Below are 20,330 nucleotides of genomic sequence, written 5' to 3'. Positions count from 1 at the left end.
AAATATAAAATTGAGGAAATTTCAAGATTTAATTCTAGTATAACTTTAAGACTGTCATACAAATGAGAGGTTTAGCGCTACAACAATGAGATTCAATTCACCATTTGAAAATGCTTGTCCCAAGTCAGGAATATGACAGTTGTTGTCCATTCGTTTGATATGTTTTATCAATTGGTTTTGTCGTTTGATTAGGGACTTTCCGTTTTGAATTTTGAATTTTCCTCGGAGTTCAGTAATTTTACTTTTTGAGTATATCTTCAAATACATGTTTGAAATCTGGGTTTTTTTCAGTAACAATTCATACTTTTATTGTTTCACTACACATTCTTTGTTACATGAATAAGTTAGTAATTGTTATCGATCTATTTTTAATATATATTTTATGAAAATAAAATGTTTTGTTTAACAAGTACATTTCCAATAAATTGATAATATCTTCTCAGTTTTGTCATGATACAAACATGAAACCTATCATAAATGAGAAACAAATAAACAACTCAATGAACTGCTCAATTTTACATAGAAAGTCAATCTGCTAAACACTGATATTGAGAACCACTATAAGAAATGTATACAGTATATGTTTGGAAATATCGTAGAAGCACCATAATGTAAGAAATCAAACACATTTGTGCATTACTGAAACACACAGAAAAAGAAGTACGCACAGATGGTTTTGATGGATATTACAGCAAAATTTTTCTGTTTAAAATTTCAAGCTTTTGCATCGCTGACATAAATGAAAACTGATGTTATGCATGAAAATGAGTTGTCGACACGTGGTTATTATGTTTAGGTGGATTTTTCTGTTTACAATCTTGACCACAAAATAAAAATCCATCTTTCAGTAAAAATTGTTTGTTTATAAGATTCTTGCCACATCCATTACAGCTAAAACAATGTGGACAGGCGTGCCAGTTAAATTCTCCATGTGACAAACCAGGGGAATCAGCCGTTATTGTCTTTCCACATGTATGACAAATCTGAAAATTGAAATTGAAATCAACAATGAAGTTCGTATTACAAATTGGGATTAAACACAAGTTACTCTATAAGACAATTTATCACAACTAAGAGAGTCTCTTCCTATAGATATCATAAATTAGTAATGGTGTACAATGTATACATAAAGGCATAATGTGGTGGTTCCCTAAGATACCAATACTATATAATCACTTCACAGTCATGATATATGTCGCTAATAGGATTTAGGGGGGGGGGGCTTTGAGGGGGGAATTGGTTGCTTACATAGGGAATCACTGAATCGTGACGAAATCGGGCCCCCTCTTAGGCAGCCATTGGGTCCCCACTCATGAAAATTTCTGGATCCGCCACTGTATGACGCTAATATTAAATTTTGATAGCCATTTCAAGCAATTAGTTGTCATTTACATAAAACTATCATAACTATTATATTGTTTACTTGATATTCTCGATGTATTTATTTGTTTTATAAAAACGATGTGTTTTTTAACTACACATATTTCTTAAAAGATATGTTATGATTTGGAATGAAGGACTCTTTGGGAGGGTGTATACAAAATTGTTTGGGGTTCTTTCATACATTCCGCCACTTCTATACAATATACATACGCATCCACTCAAAATAAACGAACAAATATTGTATTTGCCAAGCACGGTGCCAAAAGTGAGCAGAATAATTCCAATATAATTTTCAAACATAATATACAAGTAAATTAAAAATGAACACACATGCTTTGACTTCCTATTATTACAAAAGAAGGTATCTGGTGTTTTCATAATTTAAGATACCAGCATAGTCGTTTAATTTTTAAATTTTACCGATTGTGTCTGTTTATTAACTAAAGTGTGATTTGTATGGCGATTGATGCATGCGTATACATTGTCGACGTACTCGGTTTCGCTCCTTTATAGTCCTCGCTGTTCTATCGTTTTTTGGTTTGTTATTTCGATTTGTCTCTTAAATCTTAAATCTTTAATCGATTTCCGAGATTTGAATATCGGTAAACTACTTTCGCCTGTATAATGCCGTGAACGATGGTTCCAGTTTAGTTTCATTTATTTTTAAACGAAGTCAGGAGGTACTACAAAGACCCCTCTATGGATTATTCAATGCTAAATACTGTCATAACGTGTTTGCTTGAATGCGACTTTCGTCCACCATTTTCTAGATAAAGGAAACTGTGATGCCTTCAACAAGTCAGGAATATGACAGTTGTTATCCATTCGTTTGATGTGTTTGAGCTTTTGACTTTGCCTTTTGATAACGGACTTTTCGTCTTGAATTTTCCTCGGAGTTTGGTATTTTTATTGTTTCACTTTTTGAACAGACAACTGACAGAAATTCATCAGTGGCCTACCTTGCTGTATAGTCTATCAAAACAAAAGACACAATAAGGATTTCCATTGTTGGCAATGTAACGTTGTCCTGCAAGTGGTGCGTCACAAAACCAACAACAAAAATGTTGTACATGCCATGCCTGCTTTTCTGCTTGTGTATATTCCCTTGCAAATATGACCTGTAAATAGAAATATGGAGGACTGAACTGTTTTCACTACAACAATTTGGATAGAAGAAGAAGAAGTTTTATTTCCATATAATGGTCTCACAAAGAGCATGATACAATATAAAGACATTTTCTAGATAACAAACAAACAAAACGCAATAATTAATGCAGGTAAACATACAAAGAAATGAAAAGGCAGTTTGAGCATAAATAGACTACACATACATGTAAGTGTTGTACCGTTTATAAAATATCTGGTAGTAGTCCTTTTGCGCCTATTACTGTTTTTCATGGGTATCATTTGCGCCAAATTTTGTTTTACAAATGTATTAATGATTAATAGCTATTCTTTTTATGCTAAAAAAAAGTATTATATGATCGGGGATATAAACTCAGATATTTCACCATGAAGATGAGCATTTGGAGAGAAATGACTTGAAATGCAGTAGATATGCAGTCCATGTGCAGAGAGAAAAGAAAACTTATTGCTTTGCTGAATATATTTTATACAAGATGTGTCAAAAGAGAAGAACATATATAAGCTTTTGCTGATTATGTTTTATCCACATACGTTGATGACACAGTGCTTTGCTCCCACCATCTGTATGGGCTGAAACTCTATCTACCGCAAGACGTGCTATTAATGGGGCAAAAGCATTTTACGGGGAATTATTATGGACTGTTTTCTGCATTTCATCCTTCAATGTTTGTCTTTTTGAACAATAAATTGAAGTTACAAGCTACTACATACATTAAGTTAGGAAGTACACATGCAGCAATAGTAAGAAGAAAGTATGTTTTCAGAAAAGGAAACATTTGCCGTGTAAACTGCAGGTTCCAAGTCCGAATAAAGGTGGAGATAAGTAATTTTTCTTCTAATTGGCGCAATCGATACCGTGTAATTTAAAAACCGTGGCGCAAATCTAGGATTGGAGAAAAAAAGTTGTAGGGCAAAAGGACGCATTTTTGGCGCAAACGGATCTCCCAAATATCTAGTCCATGATTCAACTACTATATTCCTCATAAATGAAATGAATGGAAGAACTAAAATTGAGAATGGCAATGGGGAATGTGCCAAAGAGACAACAACCCGACCATAGAGCAGACAACAGCAGAAGGTCATACTCCATCTAAAAAGAACTTTCAAAAGGTGATTTATGGGTAGAAAGCCTACACACATTTTTAGAATATTTGTTAAGAATACAATTTCATAATATTAAACAAACATAAGAAAACGTCCAAAGGTAAACTCAGAAACGACCATATTGAAGGAACAACATGTAATTCAAGCACAATTGTTGCTCCATCTGTTTAAAAAAAAAAGAGGTCGAGTTGTATTTAGTTTAGCTGGTATCTTATGTGATTTTCATTATGATACAGCGGTCCTATACCGGTATATCACATCTGTAAGTTAAACCGCTTCTGTTATTTCATGTTCAACTTACGAAGAAAAAGAACAAATGAAAAATGTGGGAAAATGTAGTTACACAAATAAATTCCTTAGCATAGTTTAATTCATTGTAATAGTAACTGCACTTTATTTGAATAATTCATATTAAATTAATTATGTCATACAGAGCAGATTTCCCAAACATTTCATTTATAACTGGCATTTATCCAGGTCAATGTTTCAACACCAACTGTCAATAAAATTACTTCATTTCTCAAATATTTATGTAACAGAAATAAACAACAGAATCACATCATAGCCATTAGAAAGCCAAGATGACAAAAACAAGTACATTAATAATCGATAGTGAAGAAATTTCACAATTTTTGGCAGAGTTGTATCAACAAATCTGTTTCTCTAATGAAAATTCCATATAATGTCTAAATGCAAGAGTGCTCCCTGGGTCGGCATATTGGCTCTAGAGAGTCTTTTAATTACCAAGGCGTTCCGAGGAATTGAGAGAAATGAACATTATGTTCACTTCAAAGAAAACATACCGTCTTTTGCTGCCTTTTTCGTTCAAGTTTTCATTTTACTTTTAATCGTTTCGTTTTCTTCAATGTAATATATTTTCAAAGATTAAACTAGAGTAAAACACTGATATAGCCCCTTTTGATGCTTCAGAAATGCTGTTTAACACACTGAGGGTTATTTATAGGACTGTTTACTGATTTGCAAATATCAAATTAAAATTGTCGGTCTTTCAAAGACAGTACGTTTAAAACGACGTCATCAAATACTTATACAGCAACTTTTGATGCCAAATAAATGCAGTTTAACACACTAATGCGGGGTTCACACATTGCCGATTATTGCTCCCGTTTGAGATCAGACAGCAATACGACACGAAAAGTGAAAAAGTCGGATTAGTATCCTCAATTATCTGAAATGTCCTATCATTGTTTGAACGCATTCGTTTTAGTTCGTAACAGATTCCTACGGATCGGGAAGGGTCCGAATAGTTCGGCAAAGCATCCCGACAGGTAGGTGCGTCCCGTAACATTCGGGGCAACTCAGCCGATTTTGTCTAGTCGGATTACAATCGTGGCTATGTCGTGACAGATTCTGCTGTATCGGATCGAATTCCGAACAATGTCTTGTGTATTCTGGACGGTGTCCTGTGGAACGGGAATGATCCGGAGTAATTTTTCATAGTTGTTTTTCTGCCGATTGAGTCCAGATTGCATCCAGATCTTGTCGATTGCGAACCGTTTTTTTCCGAAACCGTTCCGAAACAGTTCCGTTATTAATACGAAATTCGTCAATGATACCCACGTCAGAGTCCCGACAATTACAAAATACAATACGACTGAGACCAGACAAAGCCGTTTGCACTGCGATAGAGCGGACCGTGATAGGATTACGTTCCGACAGTACCTGAATATGCCGAGAGTTTTCAAACGGATAACTTCCGTCAGCGTCGGTTCACTGTCTGGTCACTGTCTGATCTCAGTCGGATTACATTCGGTAGAGTCGGGACGCAGTCGTGACAGACTCGGTCGAATTTTACCTGGCGAAATATACAAATCGGATTAGAAGCGGATTCAGAACGGGATTTTCGGGACTAATTCGCCTAGAAACGGTTGAATATCGGTGCTTCCTGAACACTATCTGATTGTTGTCGTGATCAAATTATTTTTCTTACAAATTTTAATTCAAATTTGAATTTCCATCCACGATTCACAGGATCTTGATCAGACTTTTAATAAATTTTAATCGGGAATGGTCCTGTCAAGAACGGTAGTAAAAATCGTGAATGTGTGACCCCAGCTTTAGGGCGGTTATAATTAGGACTTTTAATGGTTTGCAATTATTTTTCACGCTGATTTTTTAGGTATAAATATAAATAATAAAACATATTGATCAATTAACATTTCATAATCAACTAAACTTATGTAATGAATACATGTAGCATATGAAAAAAATATTAGTGTAGATTTCACCTCGTCACAAGAAAAGCTATATATATATATGAATAAACTATTAGAGTTAAGGTTGTATCTCATTAGGCAATGAATACGTGTATGAATAAACTTTTAGTGGAGATTTTACCTCGTCATAAGATAAGCTTAGGCAATGAATACATCATGTACTATAAGTGAAGATTTTACCTCGTCACAAGCTGCACATCTAGGATAAATGGAATCTGCATAATGCCTTTCACAATATATATCATCATTTCTGTAAAAGTATATCATATCCACTAAAAGTTCTTTACAAGTCGTACATGTAAAACATCCCGGATGCCAATATGTAGAGCTGCCGAGTCGGTCTGCTATCACAGTTATTCCTCTTGGTTCCATTACTTTGGAACATCTATGACAAGTCTATAAATATATAGTAGTTTATATTTATTATATGCTAAGTAAATATATTTCCAGTTCTGCATATGTAATATAATCGCAATTGAAAAACATTTCTTCAGAATAAAATAAACGTTTTTAAGTAATGTTTGAACGTAACCACACCGATTATCCTATTTCAGTCCGGCCTGAGGTCACGTGGTCGGGTTGATATATGGAATAGGGTGTGTTCGTATATGCTGATTGGGTTACCCTGGGGATGAAACCGAGTCTGCATTTATTACTCTCTACATGTTTCAACTGGCAGTGAATAGGCTTCGCAAGATAAGTAAAACTATATGGGAATTTTCAATTTTCAACACCTATAGATGTCAGTTTCTCGCAATACCAGCCTATTATAGATCATGAAACCTGTCAATACGATAGATCAGTAGAAAATCATATTGAGGTTGGTTCATTAAGAGTTCTTTTTTTTTGCATTATATATTTTGCAACTACTAGTAATCATACCCCCGATTCTTAAGAAGGATAATTCTGGTTTTCGTCTGTCCGTCACTCCCAAATTCTCGTGAGCTACATATCAGAGGTTATCAAAATGTGGTATCATGCTTCATGTTTGCATGCTATGTAGTGTAATTCATTTTCAAATTCATTAACCATCCACTTCTCGTTTAGCGAATACCTGTTTGTTCTTACACAAAATGGTTATAAATGACATGTTCGTCTTATTGACCCATGGATACGCTATACATACAAATCCTTTTATTTATATTGAAGTTTTGGATTTGGAAAGGATCTACAGTTTTATAAATAGCTTCCCCATTGTATATTTCTAGCATGTTATCGATAAGATATGTACAAACAAAAATTATGACAACAACATGATGAATTCAAAATCAAATAATAGTACAAAATCAACTTTCGACCTATTTCTTCAATTTTTATTTTTTGTAGACTTTTCCAACATTCTAATTTTTGTTGGTTTAATTATAAGAGTATGTTGTTAACAAATTTAAGAGAGGTGCAATACTTATAGACTGATCCTTCGTATCGTACAAGTGCTCGAGTACAAGTGTTATGTGAAAAGATTTGCAGGTTGCTTATCAAAAACAAAATATCATAATAATCATCTGGATATGCTTAAGCAGACATGTTTTATAATCAAGTTTTGATGATAATGATCTAAACAAAAGAAAACCAGTTCCGGTTAAGGGGTGATGTCAGAGTATATTTGTTTTCTTGAAACAGACAACTCACAGGTGATGGAACTGATTTTTGTAATAGATAACAATGAAATAGTTCTGTGCCTGTAACAGATGTTTTATTTATTTGCTTGGTAATGCAATCGTATAAAAAGATATAAAAAAATTGAAAGGTCGTTTACATTGATATTTTGGAGGAGTAACGACTACACGAGATCAAAGCAACATAAAAAAAACCCTCATACGTTGATCTTTGGTGATATGAACGAGAAATAAAATGCGTGATGTCACACCGTTCCCGAAATAATGCCATCATTTATACAGTTTCTTTTAAATCTTTCATGTAAATTTAAGTGTGTTTTCCCTTTCTTTTCGAAAAATGGATTAAACATAGTTTTTATAAGAACCGAATCACCAATAAAAACTCCACAGCCAGTGGAAACAAAATGGCCCCTAACGGCATATAGCTACTTTTAAGTAAATATTTGTTCCGAACGGACGGATGCTCAACGATAAATTAGTACAAGTTTGTAGTTACGATTGGATTTCTTAACTGAAGTGGTTTTATGCATACGGGCCATGAAGTTTAAACAAAAATCCTATTGGAATTAAAAATGAATATCAATAACTTATTAACTTTCTGCGATTATACTTACATACTGTGACTCCTTCGGCACATCTCCAATACGTCCAATACCAGCACTTTTGTGTTTTCTTTTTGAAACAAATTTATGGAATTTATGCACTTCTGTTTCTGTTAGACTAGCACAAAACTTTTGGTGAAGATCGTGCAGTGGTAACTGTCGCTGGAGTTGTCTCCTCCTTAACTGAGCAGCAAACATTTGTTTGTCTTTTGGAAGCATGGCGATGAATTTTTGAGACTTCTGTAAAAACAAAATTGAAACGAATCATTTTTAATGATCAAATTTTGATCCCTTAAATTACCTTATCATTATAGACATTATAAAAAAGACATACATGAACTATTATAAGTGTATTACAGGCACTGTACGTTCTATAAATAAAATAGGACCAATGGGAACCCTTATGTTTATAACTTTATATCAATATATAGTATGTATATTATACTAGTATAGTTTGGTCCTTTTTTCTTCCCATTGTCTATTTTCTAACAATATTGATAAAACTTTGAGTGAAACTACACATCATTTTTTTCAATCCTTAATGTTCTTTTCGTTCGTCCGATTGTATTATAACTTTAGATTAGGAAAATTTCCGAAATGGCAGAAAATACACAATATACAATATATTTCTGAATTGATTTGCAATTCATAATATCTTGATTACATACCATATTTTCTGTAATAATTCTGGACAGCACTATGTCGTGTCCTGGATCTGTAATGTGTGATAAAGTGTCATAATCATCAACGTTTAGCCTTTCTAGACGTTCCAAAAGGTCACGTTGGCTTCCTTGTCGTGGAATAGTATCAAGCAGCAAGTTGATAGGCTCTCGCCCGTTTGACTCGGTTGTTGGTTGAATTGCATGATCGTCAACTGAGCATCGACAATTTCGACATACTTTTCTGAAGAAAAAAAGATTAAAGAACTGCTAGTCAGACAACATTAATTCTAATAAAAATATAGTAAGGGGACTACAATGTAATGAAACTTTTTCACTCATCAACGGATTTAAACCTCTATTTACAATGGTACTTTTGTTATCCAAAACATCTTATTCAGTGAATAAAATTTGCTTGACTTATATTTTTGAATATTCTTTCCTTCACGATTATCAATGTGTGTTTTTGTACTAATCCTGGTCAACTCTAAAGCATAACATCTCAATAGTTTTCAGATTGTGGACACCAGCCACAGGGGCTTGTTACAATTGTCGGGTTTACTATCAATACGACCCCTAAAAAAACAAGTAAAAGTAACAAGCCCCTGTGCACCAGCCATCACAACTAATATTTAAAAAAAATAGTTCAGCCCCGGATATGTAATTTGCTTGTCATGTTGGTTGGTCGATAAATTACTATGCGCCTATACTTTTTATACATTGTGTCTTGATAGAAAATTGTCGCATTCACACTCAAACCACATCTTCTTATTTAAATCTATAATAAATTTGTTCAGCCCTGATATGTGTTTTACATACTTGACATTTTTGTCATCTCATTCTGTATCCAGTATGGTTTTATTCCGGTATTATATATCATATGTTTGCCATTTTAGTTTGTTTCCAGTAGTTATTCTAGACGTGAACCTTTTTTTTTTTTGTCATAGCTTATAAATACCTTCATAAACTGAGGGGAAGCTGAATGTCAACTCTTTAGAAGGTTCTGTTTTGAGTATGTGTTTTGATTCCCAAACGTTTGGTCTTGGGTAAACTTGAAAAATAATATTCCACAAAATACATGCCGAGTAGTCAGTATGGGGTACTATCTTTCATATCACCAGGTGCGGTTAACCATTGAGTTCCATAAACAGCTTCGAGTCAAAGTTCGATTAATAGTTCGTGTTGAAGTTGAAGTTCGAGTTAAAGTTCAAGTCTATTTTTGAGTTCGAGCTAAATTTCGGGTCTTACCTCCAATAATGTTGTTCAAGGCCGGGACATTTGTCATCGCACTTTAAACACCTTGGTTTTCCCTCATCTGTTAAATTAGAATGTAGTATCGGGCTCTTCTGTTAAAGAAACGAAAACATTTTAATATTTTTAGTTCATCTGTTGATTCATAACTTATCTACACTTCTTATGTGTCATACCAAGTTCAAAAGAATTATTCTATGGAAAATACTATTGGTATATTAATTAACTCATTTTCTTATAGGTTCAGAACAACAATATGAGAACAACTTGCAAACAATTAACAAATCTCTAATTTGAATCAGTGGCGGATCCAGAAAAGGGGGTCCGGGGGTTTAAACCCTCCTTTTTTCCGCACGATCAATGCATTTGAGTGATGGGAACAAAAAAAAAATGTTAAAAAAAGAAAACAGTAAATACAAGTATCAATAAATATTTCGAATAAAAGATATCCTTCATCAAATACCACAGGCACTTGTCTCAAAAAAAAATTGTGTTATTTTAAGGTATATAGGGGGAAAATTTGAGACAAGTGCCTGTGTCAAATACATATTGGAAGCATTTTTTTGGTTTAATTTTCCCTTTCATCATTGATAAACAAAGTTAGTAGATTAAAAAGATAATCCAGTCATGGGAAATTCTTCTTTTGAGTTAATTTAATCTCTTCCAAGTACGTTTTACTAGACCAGTTATCAAATTCAAGAACATTGCCTACCTACAGACATTGCTTCTCAGGTTGTTTTTGGTGTTTTTTGCATGTTTGTTTCATTTGAGTGGGAGGTGTATGATTACATGTATAGTTAGATGAGACAGTAACCCAATGACATAGAATTAAAAAACCTATCGGTGTCAACATATGACCTGTATTAATAGATAGGTGCCTGTGCACTATATATCAAGCCGTACAAAATGTAAATTTCCCAGTCTAGACGAGCTTAAACTGGGAATCTTATTCTGGATACAATTTGCACTATTGATTTGTCATGCATATAATAGGTGGCGTAGCAGAATATGAAGTAAGTGTTCTCAATTACAAAAAATATACAGAGAAAAGATGTGCATGCTTCGGTTTACAGGTCTACATGTAATGCACTGCACTAATATTACATGTTGAAGATCTTTTAATGTTGTTCATTGCGTCACAGTAGTTAACTTTGCATGTATGAATGATATTTACATTTTCGTTCCCACGTGCACGACTTTCAGATAAATACGTGTTTGCCCATGTAATCATATTCCACGAACTAAAATAATATCATGGGTTTAAAAATGAGAATGAAAACGGGGAATATGCCAAGGAGACAACAACCCGACCAAACAGCAGATAACAACCGAAGGCCACCAGTTTTTAAGAACAATCTATATTCCTAATGACATTCAATTTTAACTCGTACATTAGTATTATCAAAAGTTCCCTTCAGTGCACAATTATCACATTAATTAACTCGTACAGACTGCAACGAAATGTGCACGTCATAAAACTTGCCATAAGTCATTTGTACAACTCAAAATTAATATAAATACGTAATCCATGCCAAATATTAAACTTTGAAGTATATAAGATGATTTTTCTTATAACTTTTGTGTGAATGTGTTATTTGTATATTATGTAATAAATGATTAGAATAATTGAAGTACATGATGAAAAAAAACTTACTCAAAAGACAGCTTGTTAATTTTATCACTTAGGTTTCGCACTAATACAAAGATAAACTTAAACTTAGAATATGTACAACAAATTCGCTTAAAATGTTTAGACGCATGAAGTTGCAGATACTTCAGCACGTTATCAATGTTCAAGTCCAATTATACATATCTATACGAGTCACCAAACCCATTTTACGTGAAATTAAAATTATCAAATATTTCATTAAATCGTCCGTTCATAAACTTTGAATTTATAAAAAAAAACGTTAAGCTATCAACTCCAGTGAGGTAAAGATGACCTCAGATGGATTTGGCTATTTTTAAATCTCTTTATCGACCATTTAGCTTTTAACCCTGTTTCAGTTCTTATACATCTTTGGCTTTTAGATATTTGGCTTTGATGATTAACGTAAATCCAGAAAAGCGCTTCGGACGCATGACATTTATAACGTGTTGTTTTCATTTTTGTATTATTAATTGACTACCCTTAACTGATTTCAAAGAAATTATCCCCTTATCGAATCACTGACCAACTAAACCCCGAGCTGATGCTGATACCCTGTGGACTTATACCGTACAGAGACAAGGGCTAATAGAGTTTACTATCATACACAACCAGAAGACAGAAATCAAATCACACAAAGACCATGAAGACCTAATTATCATAGGAGGATCTAGGGGCCCGGGGCCCTCCTTTGTGGGAAAAATGTTTATAAATGTATAGCGAATCCCTGAAACATGACTGGAGCGGGTCCCCTTTTATGGCAGTCAGTGCCCCCCCCCCCCCCCCCCCCGCCCCCCCCCGTTATAGAAATTTCTGGATCCGCCAATAATTATATATTTTGTATGCAGGCTCATCAGAGTCTGCTCATTTGCTAATAGTTAAAAGTACCATACAAATATTTCCTGGTTGCTCACTTATTTTAACTGCTCATTTGCAGAGTCCAACATTGTCATGCTCAGATATCAAATGAACTAAAAGTTATAATACTTATGTAAAGATGCACTTTGAAGTATTACAAAAATACCACGAAACTGATTGTTCTAATCTACTTGCTTCATTAACTAAAATTGTTTTGGACACAAATGTTCAACAAGATTTATCTCACAGTGTTTTCTTTTATTTTGTGACTAACGGGCCTTTCCTTAATGATTACTGTGTGGATGATGGATGTAAAACGTCCAGCGACAAATATTAATCATAAGATCAAGATGATAACATAATAACAGGTGCATTGTATAAACTGATTGACATGCCAATAGATAAAGGAAGATGTGGTGTGAGTGCCAATGAGACAACTCTCCATCCAAATAACAATTAAAAAAAAGTAAACCATTATAGGTCAATGTACGGCCTTCAACACGGAGCCTGCATGATTGTTTAACTTGCGTTACAATATATTTGGTGTTATAATTTGATTTCGAGACCAAAAATTTTATGAATTATTATTTAATTTATGAGGGTTCCTATCAAATGGAGATTAGTAAAAACACTGATAACAGTCTAGCATAGTTTAAAGCATAGTTTAAATAGATATAGGAAGATGTGGTGTGAGTGCCAATGAGACAACTCTCCATCCAAATAACAATTTAAAAAGTAAACCATTATAGGTTACAGTACGGCCTTCAACACGGAGCCTTGGCTCAGCATAGTATATTTCAAAGTATATTAAGTATAGTTCAGCATTGTTAAAATCATAGTTTAATTCGAATTACTAGTATACATGAAAACATAAGCGGGTTTAGTCATCAGCATTTTCATAATTTACCTGATTACTAGTTTCTATAGAAACCAGATGCCATAGAAATAAAAACAAAAGTCGGCTTTGCCCTGTTATCGTAACCTTCCATCACGAACTCTCTTGACCACTATACAATGTCCTACTGAGAAAACATCTGTAGCTTCAATGTCAGATTTTGACAGAGGGTCAAAGAGGGTATAAATATTAAATATGCCCAACTTAATTTTTTTTATAATTTTGATCAACTTAGTTAAGTGTTATATCGAAATACATATTTTTATTTAATCATGCACTTAAGGAGGTATAGAAGCAAAACAAAAATTTAACTGCCAAGCAATATAGAGTTTAGAAAATAGTAAGCCATGTTGTAGCTGCTAGGCACAAGAACTTCCCTAAAATCAACCAACTTGTGAGAATCAAAATGGGTTGCGGGTAAATACGTTCGAGAAATCAAATAAAATCAATAAATGGATATCCCCAATCTGATTCTGAATTTGTTTGGGAAAAATGACTCTCTTTTTTCTCTATGAGCATATATATTTCCAAGAGAAGACACATTTTTTCCAAGAGAGGACCATCTTTACCCCCCCCCCTCCCCCCCGGCCGTCATCGCTTTTCCTCCGTTCACAACTGAGTTTTCGATATCCTTTTCCCTTATTCGGTTTTTCTTTTTCTTCTTCATTTGTTTGTCGTGGTACGGTTAAACATTTATGTCAGAGTACAATCTTTCATACCCCCACCCCTCCCCCTTTTCACACCATTTTCAAATCAGTTTTCTTTATCCATTTCCTTATTCTTTTTTGTGAGATTTTTCTTTTGTTTTACAGCGGGGTTGAACAATTATGACAGAGTAGAATATTTCCCCCCTCTTTTTCAATTCTTGACTAAGTCTAAGTTACATATTCCTTTATCCTTTTTGTTTATTTTCAATTTTGTTTCACGGTAGTGTGGAGAATGTATCATGTATGACAGAGTATTCCCAAATGGTCGAATGTGAAGATTGACGATAGAAGTACTAAAAGCTAAGGTTGAAAGAGTAAATCAAAGTATAACGATAATGTATTGGCAAGTTGTCAACTGATTGTTCTGTAGCGATTTCAGCTTTCTTAATTATCATTTTCAAAGTGTAATTAAAAGGCATGTGGTTGCATGTGTGATTAGGGCTACATGTGTGTGTAATTCAAAACCAAACATGTAATGATGCTGCAAGACGACTGAAGATATGTCCTCTAACTTTTACTTTGCACTTTTATGATTTTAGATGTTTTTTTTCTTATGTTATGTTACTACGCAATTAAAATTAATTGAAAAAGAAGATTATCACTTATTCGAGGTCATTAGTTATATTTTGGTATAATTGAAATAAAATAAACTTTTTGTGTTCAGTTGTTTTTAAGAATGGTTACTTTTTAGCTGTCAAAAGTGTATACCAAAGTGTAAAGCTATAAGAAATATAACATGTTATTATAATTATAAAACACATAAAACTCACTTGATCTCCAGAAATTCCATGATGAATGTTAACCGCCATCAATGTCTGTGTATATTTTTCTACGTCTGAATGCAAGTTTTTAGAAACAAGCGATATACATGTTATGGTCAGTTCGTGATTTTACACTTTTAGCAATCCTCAAAAACATGCGCAAACTATCTTGAATCACACAGCAGCCGAATCTTATGACGTAATAGAATGGTGCACCACACCTCTCGTTGAGAAAATGACTTCAATATGTATCAATAAGTAATATTTAACTAAAGTGTATAAAACTTTCACCATAATGCCATACGTCTGTGATATGCCTATGTGGCTTATCATTGATCTCCATTTATCTACTCGAGATATCTTATTTAGATTGATGAATACACCAGAAAAATATATCGCTATGAGAATGCTTTGATTTCAAACTGACTTGAAGGCCAGAGTAGGGAGTAGTTATTAAACAATTATATTTATATAGTGTAGTTGCATTTCATAAACTATAGATGTTAATGATGATATGCATACGCTTGCCTTCAGTATTGTACAGCACAATCATTAAATTTGGAAACCAGTTATTTACAAAACACGTGGAAAAATGAAATGCGCGTTTGATTTGCACACATTGTTTTAACCTTTATCATGCTATGTGGGAATACATATATGCTTACCCCCTTTTCAAAGGCTTTCTCATTTAGTAATTACGAAAACGATCTATATTTACAGTGGATAAACCCATCTTGATATTTCATCAAAATTTCATGTTTGTTAGCAGTTCTGTAGCTCATAATCAGCTTGAAATAATGGTTATTTGTTGAGGCCGAATTGATCTTGCTGCGAGGTGTCAGCGTTTCAAGTTCTCAGCATTTATCTAAATGAAGAACATACATTAATAAAAGTGATATTCGATTAAGATATTGGTAATGTTTTCGTATTATATGTGACTTTTTCCGATATCCATTTTTTTCATTTATTTATGAGCGGTAAACCCGCTGAGGTATCTCGAGATCTCTGCTATCTTGTATGGAATATATATAACAACGGTCTCCATCTTGTTCACTGGGCTTATCCCCAGAAAAAAGAGATCTTTCTCTGTGATTGTACTACTTTACTTTAGGGAGCTACCATTTGATTTTTAGGGGGGGGGGGGGGCTAGGATGAAAAAAATTGTCCTGCTTTTTTTTTTTAGTTGTAATCTCTGTCCTGCCTTTTTATTTTTCACTCTATCCGGTACTGTTTTTTTTTTTTTTAGTTTATCCTGACTTTTTTTACATAAATTGTTATCCTGACACCCCCCCCCCCCCCCATAAAAATCAAATGGTAGCTCCCTTAGATGTAGATGTTTCAAAAATATATCATCGGTTGTTTTTTTCAGTTGACAAGAATTTGTGATCAAGAAAATAAGCTATACAGATTCTGATGAACACTATCAGTTGTATGCAAAATGAATCGTATTGCAATGACAAATGCTTTTATATAATGCTATTATGTATGACCTCATGTTACACATGTATCTGTGTCTGAGTGCTCAAATAAAATCTTGAAAATCTTGAACAATCGAAAAGTTGACAAATTGATGTTGTACCCGATATTAAAGGGACGACATCAAAGTTCAATGTAGGATAAAAAAAAACTTAATTCATAGTTTTTTTACTCACCCCCCCCCCCCCTAACCCCCTCTTAACTTAATTTGGGGAAAATTGATTGACCAATAAGGATAGACAAAATGTATATAAAATCGATGTCAATTAAACAAAATTTGCAGCAATTTTGAGTCATTTTTGACCCCCCCCCCAAAAAAAACACTATTTGAATTAAGCTTTTATCCTTCATTGATATTTTTATGTCGTCCCTAACTAAGATAACAAAACAATTGCTTTAATAGTAATTGGGAACACATATCCTATAGTCTCACCTTTATGATTTTTCGTTTTAACTGGGTTTTTTTGTTGGGGGGGGGGGGGGGGGGGGTAATTGTTCTACCATTATATCTTTAATATTATATTTTAGTTTATCCTGACTTTTTTTACATAAATTGTCATCCTGACACCCCCACCCCCCCCCCCATAAAAATCAAATGGTAGCTCCCTTAGATGTAGATGTTTCAAAAATATATCATCGGTTGTTTTTTTCAGTTGACAAGAATTTGTGATCAAGAAAATAAGCTATACAGATTCTGATGAACACTATCAGTTGTATGCAAAATGAATCGTATTGCAATGACAAATGCTTTTATATAATGCTATTATGTATGACCTCATGTTACACATGTATCTGTGTCTGAGTGTTCAAATAAAATCTTGAAAATCTTGAACAATCGAAAAGTTGACAAATTGATGTTGTACCCGATATTAAAGGGACGACATCAAAAGTTCAATGTAGGATAAAAAAAAACTTAATTCATAGTTTTTTTACTCACCCCCCCCCCCACCCCCTCTTAACTTAATTTGGGGAAAATTGATTGACCAATAAGGATAGACAAAATGTATATAAAATCGATGTCAATTAAACAAAATTTGCAGCAATTTTGAGTCATTTTTGACCCCCCCCCCCCAAAAAAAAAAAAAAACACTATTTGAATTAAGCTTTTATCCTTCATTGATATTTTTATGTCGTCCCTAACTAAGATAACAAAACAATTGCTTTAATAGTAATTGGGAACACATATCCTATAGTCTCACCTTTATGATTTTTCGTTTTAACTGGGTTTTTTTGTTGGGGGGGGGGGGGGGGGGTAATTGTTCTACCATTATATCTTTAATATTATATTTTAGTTTATCCTGACTTTTTTTACATAAATTGTCATCCTGACACCCCCCCCCCCCCCCATAAAAATCAAATGGTAGCTCCCTTAGATGTAGATGTTTCAAAAATATATCATCGGTTGTTTTTTTTCAGTTGACAAGAATTTGTGATCAAGAAAATAAGCTATACAGATTCTGATGAACACTATCAGTTGTTGTTTTTTTCAGTTGACAAGAATTTGTGATCAAGAAAATAAGCTATACAGATTCTGATGAACACTATCAGTTGTATGCAAAATGAATCGTATTGCAATGACAAATGCTTTTATATAATGCTATTATGTATGACCTCATGTTACACATGTATCTGTGTCTGAGTGTTCAAATAAAATCTTGAAAATCTTGAACAATCGAAAAGTTGACAAATTGATGTTGTACCCGATATTAAAGGGACGACATCAAAGTTCAATGTAGGATAAAAAAAAAACTTAATTCATAGTTTTTTTACTCACCCCCCTCCCCCTACCCCCTCTTAACTTAATTTGGGGAAAATTGATTGACCAATAAGGATAGACAAAATGTATATAAAATCGATGTCAATTAAACAAAATTTGCAGCAATTTTGAGTCATTTTTTACCCCCCCCCCCCCCCCCCAAAAAAAAAAAACACTATTTGAATTAAGCTTTTATCCTTCATTGATATTTTTATGTCGTCCCTAACTAAGATAACAAAACAATTGCTTTAATAGTAATTGGGAACACATATCCTATAGTCTCACCTTTATGATTTTTCGTTTTAACTGGGTTTTTTTTGTTTGGTGGGGGGGGGGGGGGGGGGGGGTAATTGTTCTACCATTATATCGAGTAAGCATGAAATTCTCAGTTTTTAATAGTTCAATGATTATGTCTATTACAGAGCTTCGAATGATAAAAACGCCAATTTAATGGCATTTATTTAATAATCCCGCACTTCTTTAAAAAGTGAATAGCTGAAATCTGTAAATATGAAAGACAATATAAATAAGCTTTGAAAATGGCCCATATATTTGAAGAATCTTTCAGTAACAGCTAACATAAATAATATGCTTGGCTATACGCCACTTTATATGCAATACTGTGTCGCACATATTAAAAAGAAGATGTGGCATGCATAATTGCCAATGAGACAACTCTTCACAAGAGACCAAATGGCCCAGAAGTTTAACAATAGGTCACAGTACGGCCCTCAGCAATGAGCAAAGCCAATTCCATGGTTAAATACTACAACTATTTTTTTCAATAATGAAGAGGATCAATTGCCAGATGCTTTTGTCAAAGAATAAAAAAGAAAAGACTTCAAAAGACCGGTGCATTACGTTTGCGCGCATTACCTTTACATTTGCGCGCAAAAATCATTACGTTTGCGCGCAGCTTTCCATAACATTTGCGCGCATTTTTTGGACTTAGAAAGTTATATCATACGTAACAAGATTTGTATACTAGTCATAGTTGGGAGTGAGTCTTGTATAATCACCAGACAACTAAAATTTGATACAAACTGATTTTAAAAATAGATTTTTTTTATCGGGAAGCCCTTGAAAAGCTGCACAATGCTTTGCTAATAAATTAAAATTTTTCGAATTTAGCTGTTCTTACAAAAAAATTAAGATACTGGTGATGTTTACATTTAAGCTTATAGTAGATGACCATGATATAACAGTTTGTAAAACATGTACTCTGTTCATCTCACTGGTTGATATCTTTTCGCGATAACTAAAATGTACTGCCTTTGAAATGAGGGAAAGACTCTACGGCATTCCTGTAGAACGATATCGTTTTGAAAGAAACGCGAACTTGGTGTATTTACTAATGAACACAATATCAGCTCAATCTAAACAGACAGAGTGAACAAAAAAACAGACAATTACACTTTTTAATGAAATTATGAGGTTCAAAAGTTGAAAAACAAAACACGAAGTCTGATAAATTATATGCTAAGGCCAAAGTCACTTTTCCTTTGTTTTCCGAGTATGCACTTGCTAATACATGTATGTATCTTTATGGTTTAATTCAACGTGGTGTACGGTTAACAAAAATGCTCCAGTATGAATTTGCCTTCCGTTCAGTTGCAAATCATTGTTCCATTCATATTCAACTTGACATCGTCAAAGTGGACAGTCTACCAGGTCGGGCGGCTGAGATCAGTTTGACTGCTATTTAAATGATTAGCCACGACATGTTGGATAGGGAAAAGGATTTTATTGCAACAGGGTACCTACAGATCTCTAAAACTGAAAAGAGTTGTCAGTGGTTGCAAGAATTATTTTACGTGCAGTGAGCGTGGCTGCATTTTCATTCATCATTGCGCACAGCCGGCAAACGGAATTCTTTACGTATAGGGTCCATTTTACTCCAAGATGAAAGTTCAAATCTAAATATATATTTATAATCATATGAAAGTATAAATCTACAGATGTCATACACTTCATTGTTTGGTTCAAAGTTAAAAATGATACGTAGTTTGCTAGATAAATCCAAACAAAAATAAACATTTTGTTGTTAAATAATGGCGCCAATTAAAGTACTAGTACATGACAACTTATCCGTGTAATGGTATACAAATTTTCCCTTGACGCTAAATAAATCATTGAAACTAGAGGGTCCAAAGAGCCTGTGTCACTCACCTAAATTTAGAAAGAAGAAAACGAACATAATATTTTGACAATTAAGGACAGTCAGACATTGT

The 20,330-nt window shown here is 33.7% G+C and overlaps 1 protein-coding gene across 1 annotated transcript; it reads right to left on the bottom strand.

The window, feature by feature from the left end:
- Positions 1 to 351: 351 nt before the first annotated feature.
- On the bottom strand, positions 352 to 15,277 carry LOC134716782 (testin-like). The gene is made up of 7 exons (XM_063579794.1): positions 14,877 to 15,277; positions 9,996 to 10,093; positions 8,757 to 8,991; positions 8,101 to 8,328; positions 6,051 to 6,266; positions 2,343 to 2,501; positions 352 to 983 (listed from the first exon to the last, which is right to left on the bottom strand). Exons 1-7 carry the CDS (start codon positions 14,913 to 14,915, stop codon positions 753 to 755), a joined length of 1,206 nt encoding a protein of 401 aa, XP_063435864.1. The 5' UTR covers positions 14,916 to 15,277; the 3' UTR covers positions 352 to 752.
- Positions 15,278 to 20,330: the final 5,053 nt, after the last annotated feature.

Source organism: Mytilus trossulus, chromosome 1 (genome assembly GCF_036588685.1).
Source record: "Mytilus trossulus isolate FHL-02 chromosome 1, PNRI_Mtr1.1.1.hap1, whole genome shotgun sequence".
NCBI lineage: Eukaryota > Metazoa > Mollusca > Bivalvia > Mytilida > Mytilidae > Mytilus > Mytilus trossulus.
The sequence above is the reverse complement of the archived record's forward strand: the minus strand, read 5'-3'. Positions and strand labels throughout refer to the sequence as shown.

What these genes read in the sequence shown, in the direction of transcription:
- LOC134716782 (XM_063579794.1), bottom strand. Translation starts at nt 14,915, where the DNA reads ATGGCGGTTAACATTCATCATGGAATTTCTGGAGATCAA. An exon ending in GAATTATTACAGAAAATATG is followed by an intron (nt 8,329 to 8,756) that starts GTATGTAATCAA and finishes TTGTTTTTACAG; the next exon opens with AAGTCTCAAAAATTCATCGC. An exon ending in GATGTGCAGCTTGTGACGAG is followed by an intron (nt 2,502 to 6,050) that starts GTAAAATCTTCA and finishes TTCTATTTACAG; the next exon opens with GTCATATTTGCAAGGGAATA.